This window comes from Sparus aurata, chromosome 23, assembly GCF_900880675.1.
Source record: "Sparus aurata chromosome 23, fSpaAur1.1, whole genome shotgun sequence".
In the NCBI taxonomy this organism is placed as follows: domain Eukaryota; kingdom Metazoa; phylum Chordata; class Actinopteri; order Spariformes; family Sparidae; genus Sparus; species Sparus aurata.
The window spans coordinates 19,697,227-19,711,576 of record NC_044209.1 but is presented as its reverse complement, the minus strand read 5'-3'; the positions used below and the strand labels follow the sequence as shown (position 1 = coordinate 19,711,576).

At 39.7% G+C, this 14,350-nt stretch overlaps 1 protein-coding gene across 1 annotated transcript; it reads left to right on the top strand.

The window, feature by feature from the left end:
• Positions 1-2,440: 2,440 nt before the first annotated feature.
• hsd3b7 (hydroxy-delta-5-steroid dehydrogenase, 3 beta- and steroid delta-isomerase) lies at positions 2,441-13,038 on the top strand. The gene is made up of 6 exons (XM_030408087.1): positions 2,441-2,681; positions 4,389-4,544; positions 7,188-7,296; positions 8,997-9,096; positions 10,095-10,257; positions 11,617-13,038. The coding sequence occupies exons 1-6, from the start codon at positions 2,522-2,524 to the stop codon at positions 12,027-12,029; spliced, it is 1,101 nt and encodes a 366-aa protein (XP_030263947.1). The 5' UTR covers positions 2,441-2,521; the 3' UTR covers positions 12,030-13,038.
• The last annotated feature ends 1,312 nt before the right edge of the window (positions 13,039-14,350 follow it).

The following is a 14,350-nucleotide window of genomic DNA, read 5'->3' as shown; positions in this document are numbered from 1 at the left end:
AATCTGCCTCATGTGATGTCATCTGAGGCGGCATTGGTTGGGGCTGAAGAACACAAGTTTGAAAATGACATAGATCTGTAGATGTGGAGCTTCAAGAGGTATACCAGACTAGACTCAAAGCTACATTTGCCATTGTGGCATTGATTTCTATCCTTTTTGTCCATCTTGAGTAGATTATGGTAACGGGAGTGCAATGCTAAATTAGTTAACTGCTCCCTTAAGTCACAACAGGAATTCCGGGTTCCCAAACCTCACCACATAACTAAAGCAAGTGTTGCAGTGAATCTTGATATTGGCATGGTTTGTAAAAAAATGAGTTTATGCCTCCTAATGTTTCAGCTGTTCTTATCTCAATTGCACATCAAGGTTAAGCAAATTACCTGAGAAGTTTTTAGATCTCATAAGCCACGCTAGCAGCTCCTTGACTGTTGTCCGTTGATTGTTCCACCACTTTGTTTCAGACGGAAATATTATTTTTGTTGCCATGAAATTCTCAGTAGACATCCATGTTCCCCCACAGGATGAATGAAGGATGCATTTACATTTGTTTGACTGCTGACTAATGTACACTGTCTAAAGCTAAAGAATAACCCGGCTGTTTCCTACTTTGCATTCACTGCTACTTTGCAAATGGGAGATGATGAACACTAAACGCCAACATGCTAGTGTTAGTCTCTGTTGGCATGTTAGCATGCTGATGTGAGATCTCGGTCTTGTTAAACCTCTACTGGAACACTTACCCTAACAACCTCTGTATTTTTAAAACTCCACAAAGTGTGCGTGCTTGGTGTCAGTGTTCATCATGCTGACCTGCTTCCTTTTTAAATGACAAGGAAAGACCTTTCACCGGTAATATGGCCTCCAAATGATAGCGTGCAATGGCCTTGACAGTGAATTGGCAGCAGTTCAAAGACCAAGAGTAACCTATAAGTATTGGTTCATATTGGGTACTACATCAGTTGATTCAGTCTAACTAGCAGACACATTTATTCTTCTAAAACCCAATTATGATATCTGTCCAATGAAGAGAGCACTTTGAGTGTTGAGTGAAAATCAGCCATCATCTGCAATTACTCGCTTGGACTGACAAAAAAACTAAACCTTGCTTGTTTGAGGTTTGAGAAACACGTTGGTTTTACATCTCTGAACATCTTGGGACTCCTCATGTGGATACAGATTAATGTCCCTTAAAATGATGTACCAGCATGTACTGTATGTAATTAAAGAGACACATTTTATGCTGTATCTTTCATATTATGCTGTCATTTTTGGAACTAGGCGTGTTTGCTCAGTTGGAACAGCTGTAACACAAATGAAAAAACAGCTGCAAGTGCATGCCGACCTCATATACACAGCCACTATTATTAGATCCTTTTCACAAGTGTATTTATTGATATAAAGCTCAGTCGACACATACACAGAACACTTCTAACCGTGGGTTCACACAGACATGCATTTTTAAACATGGATGTCTCAACCACATTTTACCAAAGTACTCTTTATGAAAGGGTTATACATTCTAACTGATCTCTCCTCAAGCTTTAGAGATCAGTTCAAAGCAACTAATAAGAACAACTTTTGTGTTGCCAGGTTGTGAAAACTCCAGTTTGACCACATTTTCTGCAACAGGTCTGCAAAAAATATGGATCTCATCTTGGATCGTAACAAAAGCCTTTATTAATTTACTTATTGAAGTCCCCCTCTAGTCAAAATTTGTTTCCTGCTTGTTATCACAGAGCTTCACTGTGTAGAACAATGTATGTGCAGAGTTTGACTCTAGAAAGCCGTTTTCACATTCACTGCTGAAAGTGTCAATTTTCTGTCTATTTGAAAGACTAATTTACGAGGCGGGCATGCAAGCCTGATTTGTCACAGCTAAATTATGCTGATCCAATATTTTTCATACACAATGTGGAAACATTGCTCTTTATAGGGAGGTAGGAGACATCTTGTGCCCAGTAGCTCAACTTTGGAAATATCTTCAAAATCATATAATTTGGTATTTTTGATAAGAAAGAGGGACTGGGTTGAGTTTAAAGATGTATATATATTATTCAGTATCATTACAGATCACCTCAAACGTTGTTTTAAGGACTTATTTGATGATTTCTCACAGTGGACTTCAGGGTTTCTTAGAAAGTGAGAAAATCCATGCAAATGTACAAATGGATGACTAAGTTTTTATAACTGCACTTTGACCAAATACTATAATTTGCCAATAACAAAGCAAGTAGTAACAACTTATAACTCTTTAATTGATTATGTCTTAATGTGAAGTGGGGTTAATGTTATTGTGATCAATCCACTACTAACATTTTTCCTTCTTTCGTTTTTCTATTACAGCAATCGATCAAAACTCCCTGACTCGCAAGTGTTTCCTCCCCCCTGTTCTCCTATTGGCTATCAATAGAGCCTCTTATAGGCTGGTGCAGTTCGCAACAGGCTTCAGTCGTCATAGGAGAAGTGGCAGGTCGGACGTTAGACTAGGATTCTGACTCAGCTGCTCCACACTCGTACAAACATGTCTGAAGACCGGCGGGGTCTCGTCTATCTGATCACAGGGGGATCCGGCTTTCTCGGCAGGCATCTGCTGAGGGTTTTGCTGGAAAAGGAGGACAAACTGGTGGAGGTCCGCGTGTTTGACAAACATCCAGACTACAGTTTGAAGGAACACAGCACAGGTAAGCCGAGCGGACGCTGTCGGCTAGTGACAACCGACGCCCAATGTCTTTTTCTGTTAATCTAAAGTTGCATGGCATATCGGCAAAGCTTGACACGTTTTAATGATACTATGTAAGCCGTTTCTAAGTTTACATGAGTCTATCTTCAATTCGGCTTTAAAATGATCTGCTCTAGAGGTCTGTGTTGTTTTATTTTTAATTCAGCCTTTATGCAAACATTAAGATCCTCCGTAATCATCATGAATCGTTTCAGATAATCAAGGGGCTTCATGAAACTTTTTACTTGTGCATGTTAGTGGTGTATTGTCAGTTTTATTCAGTGCTCATTTACATGGTTACTCACTAACGTTGGTCCTAGTCCTAGTTAGCCAGTCCTAACATTAAAGTATAATTGCAGTGGATTTTAAAACATCCAGTATGGTTAATCAATAATCAGCTGTTAAGCTAGTGTTCCTGTCTTTTGCTTTAAAAACAACAACAACAGGAACTTAGTGTGACATTAATTTCCGTTACATTGTGTACGGTCACCAAGACAACCTGCAGAGATGACAGCAGGGCTGTGAATCCATCATAGCCAACTCCCTTACACATCCGATGCCAGGTGTTACAACCTGTCACTGTACTACATGATATGATTGTATCATATGATTTTCCATGGAACCAGGGTGTTCTGCCCTGAGGTGGTTCACATGCAATTTCTGACAGCTTTTTGGTCGTTACTTCATGAGAAACAAAATAAACACTCTTACTGAATTAATTAAAAAGCCAGCTAAGTTTTTTTTTCTTCCTGGTGAGAATGCATTCTACACATTACATTGAGCTACAGTAAGCCTTTTTTCCCCTCATCGGTGTCAGCAATGTGCTCAACCACATGACGCCTCTTTCCCACTGTGGAAATGCTTTGTTCAGCTTTCATCATTTATTGTCTGCCAGCACTGAGGCCTGCTGTCGCTGCAGTACACTTTGGGTCCCAAAGAGATCAGCTAACAGCAACAGGGGAGATAAGCTTACAGTCACACCCATTCTAGGGGCCTATCTGTCAGTAGGAGGAAAATGAAACGCTGACTTATGTGTGTGTGTATGTGGTTTTATGTAGTTGGTGTTTAAGCTGATTTAAATTAATGAAAACCACACATAATTGAACAGCTTTGTAATTAGTAAAATTAAAGATGGGAAAGGCGAGCTCCAGATGGAGTTCCTTGTAAGACAAAGGACTTTGTCTTCTCTTGTTATTTACCATTTCTCAAGGACAGGGTGCATGGGAGCCAAGATAAGCCAAAGGTGCAAGACCTTCATAAATGAGGCTGAGACTCAACTCTAAAGAGAAAAACTTCATGTAATCCCACAAAGAATGTGCCTAGTGTGAGGAAGAGTTGGGCTAATGATATGATGTATACATGTAAACACATGTTTTTTTTTTATCTATCTATCTTTTTTTATTATCATTTATCCATAGTTGTTTCTCAATTGAATTTCCAGCAAATGTGTAGTACGTGTTCTCGTTGAAGCAAGACAGTGTTGTCCTCCATCAGATCAATCCAAAAAGATGTTTTGCAATGTTTGGTAAACAAACTGAGTCGACCCTCCCCGCCCTTTTCCATTGCGTACATGCATGCCATTGAAGTGTTCTGAGGAACTTGGAACAGCCCTCATTCCAAATTGCATACGTATAACATGGTTTTGACTGTCTTCCTGCTTCTCCCTCAGAGAGGACAAAGGTGGTGGTCATTCAAGGGGACATCACAGACTACAGCAGTGTGTTGGAGGCCTCCCGTGGGGCCGATGTCGTCATCCACACGGCCAGTTTGGTGGACGTTTGGTACAGAATTCCAGAGAACCTCATCTACTCCGTCAACGTCACCGGTAAGGTGTCAAGGAAGTGGTGATGCAGACGATATTACGTAAAAGGGATGGGAAGGAAACATGAATTTGTGGTTCAGTTTGTTGAATGTTTTAGGTTTGGGAAATCGCACGACTGAGGAAGTCCACGCCCGGTCCTGCCCCGGGTGGTTCTCAAGGACTTGTGTTCTCCTATGAGTGACAAAATGGTGAACATGATAAAGAATGGAAGGAAGAAATAAAAAAAAATTATTTACAATCCACAGAGCGGCTTGAGCACAAATCACCAATATATTTGCCTTATCTTGGATGTGAGTTTCCTAACATCTCCCTCCCTTTGCTGGAACATGGTGTCCTGGTGTAATTTGTGTTTTCACGGAATGCTGCCAGACTGCCAAAAAAATTTAAATGTTACCTATTAATCTGACAAATAAAGATGTCAATCTTTAAGCAGTATCACATTGATATCACACAGATCGGATTGTAATGATTGGACACTTGGACAACCTTCGGAGTTGAATCGTGCATGCAGCCCCTAAATGCCAAGATTATTTGGTATTGAAATGTTTACATCTGTAGTTGTAATGTGCAGATTGACCCACATTTGGTGCTCTGCAGTGTATTTGAGATTAAGCCAAAGTAAAATAGATGTCACCAAGTGCAAGTGCTCAAACAATGGAACATAGACTTGAATTGTTGGATAAATTGGATAAATTCCTTGGTGGATTTGATTACTTGTATGATTCATAGGTCTCTGTGGCAATGGGCTGTACGGGCGATTGGAAACACCACAGCCTTTTGTCCTGTTTTAAACAGACTCCCAAATGCTTTAAATGACACTAACAGTGGGGCATTTAATTGAAGGAAATGTAAGATGAGCTAATCTAGATCCAGACAAAAGGATATACTGGTCACGTTGATAGAGAGGGCGATGACAGTCAACATATTGTTGTCTGGGTTTTTGTTCGTGGGTTGTGTTCAGGCTAGGTACAAAGTCTGGTCTGGAATAGTTTGCAGTGATTCAGCAAATGCTTGCTCATTGCTCATTTGCGTTTTTGCTGCCAGAACTTAATCGGCTAAATTAAATTTGTAGTCTATTTTCATGCATCCAATGTCATCAACCGTCTGCAGAATTCGATTATATCATCTGTATAAAGCGGAGGAGCCAAGGGATGGAATTTGATTCTGAACTCTGTTGCACTCAGTAGAAGCGGGTGGTTCCTCCTGCTGAGAAATATTTCAAGAATTTGTCATCCTCCTGCCTGTGTTGGTCTCAAATGTTTTTTTAATGTTTTCGTTACTTTATGTTTCATATTACTGTAAACTCCCTCTGCTTCAGTCTCAGAGACAAAATCTCCCTCTCCTTCCCAGAATTAGCAAGAATTGCACATGCACAACACTTGACTCCTACACCGTATCCAGACACTGGTTTCCAGTCAGAATTTATTTAACTGATGATATTAAAGGCTGTGTTTTTGGCTTCCAGCTACATACTAGAAATTCCAACGACTCTGAGCCAGCACACAGCCTCAGATCTTCAGGCACGTCGCTTCTCACAAGTGCGTCTTCAGATGTGCTAGGGCAAAGCAATGCACTTGCAAGATCAGTTGTATTTTTCAATTTTTCAGTGATTTTTTCTTAACAAGCACTTTTTTGAGCTGGCATTCAGTAATGTTTGACCAAGTACTTTCATTTCATGCCTCCTTTCTAGCTTTAATGGACAGACCTTTTTGATTGTATTCGGATATGCGGAAGATGTTTTTGCCTTCAGGTGAAATGACGGCAATGACTGACAACATTTCTGTGCATGGCCAAAGATCTGCAGAACTGATGACATTCCCATTAGCTGCAAAGAACACAGACCATAGCATAGCTTTTGACTCTTAATCTTGTTTTTTTTTTTGCAGTCGTGCAATTTTGTTTTGACATTTTCTGTCAGAGGACTCATTAATACCACTTTCATATTGTTTTGTTTATCAGGAGTTTTTATGCAGCTTTTCCGTAAAGGCGTAGAAATATGTTTTATTTCATGTTTGAAGCTCTCAAATTGGAGGCCTTCTGTTTTCTTACTGCCCCCGTGTCTTTAAGATTGCAAGTGTAAAGCATCAATTATCATTCTTTGAACAGTCAGACACACCATCATCAGGACTTCTTTTAATCCTCTGCCAAAGCCCACCAGATGCAACTTCACAGCATGTTCTAAACTGACCCAAAGTTGACTTCAGGCTACTCAGTCTAAAAGTCTTATAAAGGAAATCTTGAGGCCATGAAAGGCCTTAGATGCAATAATGGGAGATTTTGTTTCTTCCGATTTGCGATGACAAGATTTATTTCCACCTCGACCACTGTTGGATTAATGAAGACCAGATTTCTGAAAACATCTTTTTCTCCTCTCTGCTAAACAGAACACATATGGATCTCATGCCTCGTCTGAGTAAATTTCCTGTTTATCCTCGCGCACAGCGTCAAATTGCAATTTCAAGACTTTCATCCTGTACATCGTGTTCCAGTGTGTTTCTTTTGACTCTTAAACGAATGAGCTATGAGCTAAGTTATCTTGCGATGAAAGATTGAGAAACTTAATGCGTCACCCAATGGAATTCAGTCCGATCTAACCAACACCATAATTCTCCATCTCTTAAATCACCGTATTTTCTCTCTTGTCAGGAACGGAGAATGTGATCACTGCCTGTGTGGAGTGTGGCATCCAGTCCCTGGTCTACACCAGCAGCATGGAAGTGATCGGTCCCAACATGAACAGAGAACCATTTGTCAGGTGAAGCTCAAAAAATGTCACTCTGTTTACTTGTTTCTGAACTCTGTCAAAGCATCCAAGTCCAAGTGGTCCTCACTGACCTCACATGGTTAGACTTTACTTTACACCCGTTTTGGAAAGGCTATTTCAGTTACGTTGCTGTGGGCACTATCTTGTATCTATTCGCTTGTGTTCTCTTGAATGCACCATCATGACAAAACACAAGGTCTGTACAGAAAAGATATGAACGGTTGGACACACAACACACAGTATCCAGTATCTTGGCGATCTCGTCAAGGGAGTTTTAAAGTCCTTCATAGGTAGAGAGAATCTGGAATGAAAAGCCACATTCAGGCTTTTATATCTCCCTCACACTGATGTGGTTCAGATGTTTTGCGTCACGTCCGCAGCTGGCAACATGCCTGTAGCTTTAATTCCCGATATGCTTCATCAGTTTTCCTGACATTAGGTAAAAATAGACCTGCTTGCTCTGTCACACATGAAGCATGAAGAAGCTCCATTATATAACACTCATGCTTTTATTTTGTTAAGCAAGAAATCTATGTGCATGGTATTTTAGCACTGTATCCATGAACGTACAAATTTACAGCTTATCCTGCTAACCACTTGTGAAAGGCGGTAACTGCTGCTTTGTCAGTCCACCGTTGCTGACATGTGGAAGAATGCTGTTTCTGAATAATGACCACCTCTGAGGATGTCTGGATCATTCAAGGGTGCAATGTTTCCTGAGCAATGCTTATTTTGGTTCATGGATGAAAGGAAACTGTGACAAAAACAACTCCACTTAGGATATAAACAGCTATGACAAACAAACAGTTTTGTGAGTCAGTGCTACATGGTTTGACACTCTGTCTCCAAGCAGTGTGTTTTGTAGGTATAGGGAGGGTGTGACACTGTGAGACAGTTATTCAAGAATGTTGCACATGGACAAACCAGCTTTTGTAGACAGTCTATACAAGTGTTTTCACATGTGGTTACATGTTTGCAGCAGGTCTTGATCAACATGCAGATGCATGTTAAAAAAAAGGTATATATATTTTATTATATGGTGACGGGCATTAAAACACACTTTAACCAAGGAACTTTTAAACAAAAGATTCACAGTATTTTGAATCAAAATATACATGATCCGTAGCAATTGGATTAGATTATGCATAAAACTGTGGAATGGTCCTTTACGCAAGGTAGAAGACGTGGACGTTAAATCCCAAAGGCAGAGGTAAAAAACACTGCAAACCTCCAGGCTCCATCTGCTGTGAGCGGGAATCATGACATTCTTCCAGACGGTGTGCGCGTTTGTTTTCATGTGTGTTTTTTGTGTTTTCAAGTATGCACGTACACAGCCCCAGCACAGAGCGATAGTTGGCTTTCTGTCTGAGGTCATGTCACAAGAATAAGTCAGAGCATAAGAATGATCCTTTGTTTGCTCTTGTTGGAAGGACTGCCTCTGCCCAAACACTTCAAATGCAGTCAGAAAGAGATGGAAGCAAAGATGTCTGATGGGACATGAGGGTCTCTTTGGTTTTGATCTTTTTATCTTACGACATCTCCCTCTTTTGTGCAAGTTTCCTCTCTGAGGTCCAGTTCTCCACTTGGCGCTATCTAAACGCATTCCTCTCATACATGTGGCGAGTTCAAGAGAACACACTTTCTCCTGAATGTTCCTCTGACTGTTGCACTCTTCTTCTTTTTTTCTACAGAGGGAATGAAGACACACCTTACAATGTAAAACACATAATGGCGTATCCCATCAGCAAGAAGAAGGCAGAGAACATGGTGATAGAGGCAAATGGCAAGAAGGTATTTTGTGTTTTCATTTGAAAAAATAAGCGATGACGGTTTCTTATGTTTTCTTTCTGCAAGCTCAAAACTGCACACTGAATGAATGTTTACACTCTTGAAGGGACAATTCAAATCAAAAATACACATTTTTACTCTGACATGTAGGGCTATTTATCAATCTGATTGTTCTTGGTGTGACATGACAAGTTTTGAAAATATCAGCCATGTTGTAAGAAGTGTCATGTCTGAACCTGCCAACCAAATCAAGGTGTAGGAGGAAGCAGGGAGAGGCTGACTATAGTAACTCCGCCGAGGAAGATGCCATCAAATTTGACTCCCCGAGCCTCTTGTCCCTGAGTTTATGCACATTTCCTTTTGTCCAGGGATAAAGTAAAAAGACTTTAGTTCCTCCATGAAACTGCTCACAACACGGTTTGTAGATTATCTTGAATAAGCCCTTTCAGAGTCCCAACTTTTTCCAAGAAAAGTCAGAGTGAGGCAGATTTATTAAAAGCACATTTTAACTGCTGAGTAGAGTTTAATGGCACAATGAGAAAACTAAGAAGTAAATAACCGTGTTGAAGTAAGAATCATAAAACCAAAATGATGTAATGGAATTCCTTAAAAGCTGCTGGTGTACAACATAAAAGATATTTATTGCCTTCCTTATATGCGTATTAATGATTTAGCACTGAATGATATGGAGGTCTATATTTCTGAATTCTGTACTCTATTATCTTAAGGTTAGAGGGGAAACGCAATCAGAGGGCTGTAAATGTTTTGTAACTGTGTGCTCGCTTGGATTGCAGCTTGGGCTTGAGAGAATATCTTGTGCAACTTTGCCACGAAATACCCGATCATTCCTCTGTGGCCTTGCTGTGGTGTCACTCCTGCAGTCCAAAAATTCACAGAAATCTACTGTTTGACTCCCTCTGTGCAAATGTTTTATTGATGCCTCCTGTCTCACTCTTAACAATAACATCATGCTGTTGTTGTTTTTTTCCTCTCCTGTCCAGGTGAAAGGTGGAAAGTGTTTAAACACGTGCTCTCTGAGGCCGACGGGGATCTACGGCGAGGGGCACGAGCTGATGCTTGATTTCTACAAGCAGGGTTTAGAAAGAGGGGGCTTGATCATCGGGGGTGTCCCAGAAGACTCTGAACATGGACGGGTCTATGCAGGTAAAAATACTTCTTTCTTTACGTGACAACTTTCAAGATATGTCAGAGTTCGCTAATGTAGCCCGTGAATCCTAGACAACTTTTGTTCTATTTTTATCTCCGAAAGTAAAGGCGAGTAAACCAAGTTGCAAAAGAGGACCTGATAAAAGCCATGTGTGATGGCTTATATTCACACCAGGACTAAAAGCAGAAGTGTCACGCACTTCCTCTGCGTTTCACATGAACTATCTTTGTAACTAATACACTGCGCACTACTGCCAAGTCAGGACTGCTGCTCTCTGATGTTCCCTTGACAAACACAAGGTCTGTGGAAAGGTGGTATAACATGATAAACATGAAGATTGTTTGATCTAGACTTCTTGGTTGTGACAATGCTAACCATCAGCCAGCACTGATCTTAGAGGAGTAGCAGCAAGAAGACATCATTAAACAAGCCTCTCGCTAGATGTGATGCTGACATTTTTAAATCTGCCACAACATTTTCTTTCCATCTGATGAGCATTTTTATTCCGTCATGCTATCATTTGTTGCTTATGACCAATTTAGTCATCATTAATCTGGCGTGTGAGCATGAGTAACAGCCAACATGAACTGGTGGATATATTTGTCATAGCCCTCCATAGATGTTGATGTTACGGAGCTTAATATTTAAAGACTTGACAAAGAAAGGATCTACTGTTGAGAAACCTCAACGTCTGCGGGTGCAAGTTCACTATTAGTACGTAGGACATCCGGTGGTGTTTGCAAGTTGTTGCAAGCGTTCAGCTGACGTTATTAATGAAGTCATTGTAAAGTGGGCAGAGGTGAAGCAACTAAACACATTTACTCAAGTGTTGTACAAGGGAAGTATGGTTTCTTTTACAAAATTGATTATTATTATCTGACTTCACTAGTTAAGTTGGATATTATTTTATATTCAACACTGGTTAAAGGCATAAAACGTAAACAATGTCTTGATTCAGCCAGATGACACATTTGGGCAACATTTAAAAGATTGGCATACACTAAGTTCATGGTCATTTATCGATTATTTGGCACAAACCGGAACCATTCTTTAGACTTACTACTTTTTTTCTTTCTGAAAAGTAGTTATCTTTTAATCCCATCTCTAAACCTTGTACAGTATTTGGTGAAGTCTTAAATTAGCTTCTAATAAACGATTATTATTAAAAAACCATAGAGGTCCATAAATTACTTGGTGTAAAACAACAGTTTTTATGAGGGACTCATTCTTCACACTGATTACTTTTGGCACTCGAGTGCATTTTACTGCTATTATCAGTATTCCTTTTTTGAGGTAAAACGCCATCCCTCATACAATCTGGTAATCCCTGCTTCTTTTGTGGTTTGTGTTACTAGGCAACGTGGCCTGGATGCATTTACTAGCAGCCCGAGCCCTGAGAGAGCGCCCGCGGACGGTGGGAGGTGAAGCTTTCTTCTGCTACGATGACTCTCCCTACAAGAGCTACGAGGACTTTAACATGTTATTCCTCTCCAAGTTTAACTTCCGAAGAATCCGCATACCCGCACTACTCCTCTGGTTCCTGGCCATGTTTAATGACCTGCTCCGGTGGATACTGAGCCCCGTATACAACTACACACCACTGCTGAACCGCTTCACCTTGGCCGTGGCCTCTACCTCCTTCACTGTCCGCACAGACAAAGCCCTGCGTCACTTTCAGTACCGACCTCTGTACGACTGGGATCAGTGTAAAGCCCGCACACAGAAATGGGTTGACACATTCCCTCGGGATAATCTCAAAGACTCCTAATGTATATGCATCAGAATATACATATACACGTATAAAGGAGTATTCTCCTAATTAATAGCAAATAAAAGGCTAACTTAATTAGTATTTACAGTGTTGAAATAACATTACCTTTCATTGTTTGTCTAATAGGCAAGTCTAGCACACATAGCTTAGTCATAAAGAAAAATAATGAAAGCATTTGTTATGGTGACGCACTCACGTTAACAGCTTTGTTAACACTGTGCTGAAGTTTTTAGATTCAGGAGGCACATAAATATTGGATAAGTAAATGATCAACCCAATACTGGGAAATTTTAATTATTGATAGGTGGCCTAATCAATTTCATAGCATTAAGAAGCACAACATCTACACACTCGAATAAAGTAGGTGGTAGTATGCACCTTTTTCAAAATTGGTTTGTGAAGCGCCAATAAACGGAATGAGGAAGAGGGAGAAGGAGCATGTGGTTGCTGGTGTGGGCCTTTTTTATGGTTCCAGAGGAAGGCGACATGATTTTCATTCAGAGTGGAGGGAAAATGTCAAGTATGAGTGAAAGTGCGAGTTTTAACACAGCAAATATTATTAGAGCTGGAATAGCTAGAGATGGAATATTAAATCCAATCTCTGCTCATTGTATCTACGCCTGTTTTACTCTCAGGTCTGCAGAAATTACTTTAAAAATGTCCTTTAAAATACAAAAATGTAAAGTCATCCGTTATTTTATCCGCATCAGCCATGACAATCAGGTTACTATACGTCATGGCCATGTTATGGAAAAAAAAATCTATATTGTGCATCACCATTTTAGATATTAAACATTTTTTGCCACCGTGTCAGTTATGACAAATGTAAACACGACTTACAGGTATTTACGTGTACCGACTCTGAGCAATATTTTAGTAATATACCAGTATTGTATCTTTTGTAATTTAAAGAATATGTTTTTTATTATGAAGTTGTAGTTGAAGTGTCATGTAAAGTTTGTTGATTTATTTGTAATTTTTATTAAAGATGATTTAATATATTCTACATGGCTTTACTTGTGATTTTGCACTTGATTCACATTACAGGGAGAGGTCACATTTTCCAGTTTCTCTTTGCATGACTGACCTCATTTGCGTAATTCACAATGATGTGCAGTGTGCGTCATGATGAAAGTTTGTATCCTGGACAAGTGAATTCTCTGCCTCTGTATTTCTATGGAAACAAACTGTTTACACACAGTGCAAAGGGCTACCCCTGTCTGTAAGCCTGTGGAAACTTGTCCTCAGACTCTATGACCATCTTGATGCCATTCATTTGAATGAGTAAGACTTAGTATCCGGGAGTTCCCTTGCATAATTACATAATGACAACACTGGTTAATGGCTGCAAACCTCAACAATATTAAACAGCATTTAACTTGATGACCCATTTAGGCAACAGTTTAAAGGATGAGCATTTACCAAATTCATGATCATTCATCAATTACTTGGCACAGTGACACCTTTTCATGTTACTTTAAAGTAGCTATGCTTCGATTCCATCTCTCAGCTTTGTACAGTATTTGATATACATCATAAATTAGCTTCTTATAACAACTATTATAAAAAGCTCCATAGAGGGCCATGAATTTGGTGGCTAAAAATGGGAAAACATGCTAAACAATTGGGATGAGAACAAATAATCATTCATCACATTGATTAATTGTATTCACTAATATGCAGTGTATGTATATGAAAATTTTAACTGCCTGGAGACCTGACTCATGATTCCAAAACACTGGTTTGGTTTCAATGTGCATATGTATCCTTGAAATGATTACCATGAGGGCTCCACCTCTGGATTTCCATGGAGACAAACTGTGTTTACACATAGTGCAAAGTGCTATCCCCTCAGCAGCCCCTGTGGAAACTTGTCGTCAGACTCTGCCACAACCATCTGGATACCATTTATTTTGACTTAGACAAAGTATATGGGAGTTCCCTCATATAATACATAATAATTTGACACTGTTCCAGCATGCCTGGGTGTCCCTCGTGTTATGTGGTTTTCCATGGCAATCAACACAACATTGACATGCCTACTAGAATGAAAAACAAAAGTAGAGACATGACTCATAATCCCCAAACAAAGCTTCCTTTACTCTCCCCAAACAAAACAAAACAATTTGAACTTATGGGACTTATGTAATACTGAAACTATTATTGAATTCAATCGTCTCACCGAGGACTGCAACATGAAATTTGTAAATACTGCGTTTAATAAGAATGATACTATTATTACTACTATCACTACTACTAATGATAACAATAACTTATTATTGCTATATATTCATTTGCAAGGCAACTACTTTGCCAAA

Bases quoted from the DNA above. Each gene is read 5' to 3' on its own strand.
- hsd3b7 (XM_030408087.1), top strand. From the start codon at position 2,522: ATGTCTGAAGACCGGCGGGGTCTCGTCTATCTGATCACAGGGGGATCC. The intron at 7,297-8,996 runs GTGAAGCTCAAA...TTTTTTCTACAG, and splicing joins AACAGAGAACCATTTGTCAG to AGGGAATGAAGACACACCTT. The intron at 9,097-10,094 runs GTATTTTGTGTT...TCTCCTGTCCAG, and splicing joins TAGAGGCAAATGGCAAGAAG to GTGAAAGGTGGAAAGTGTTT.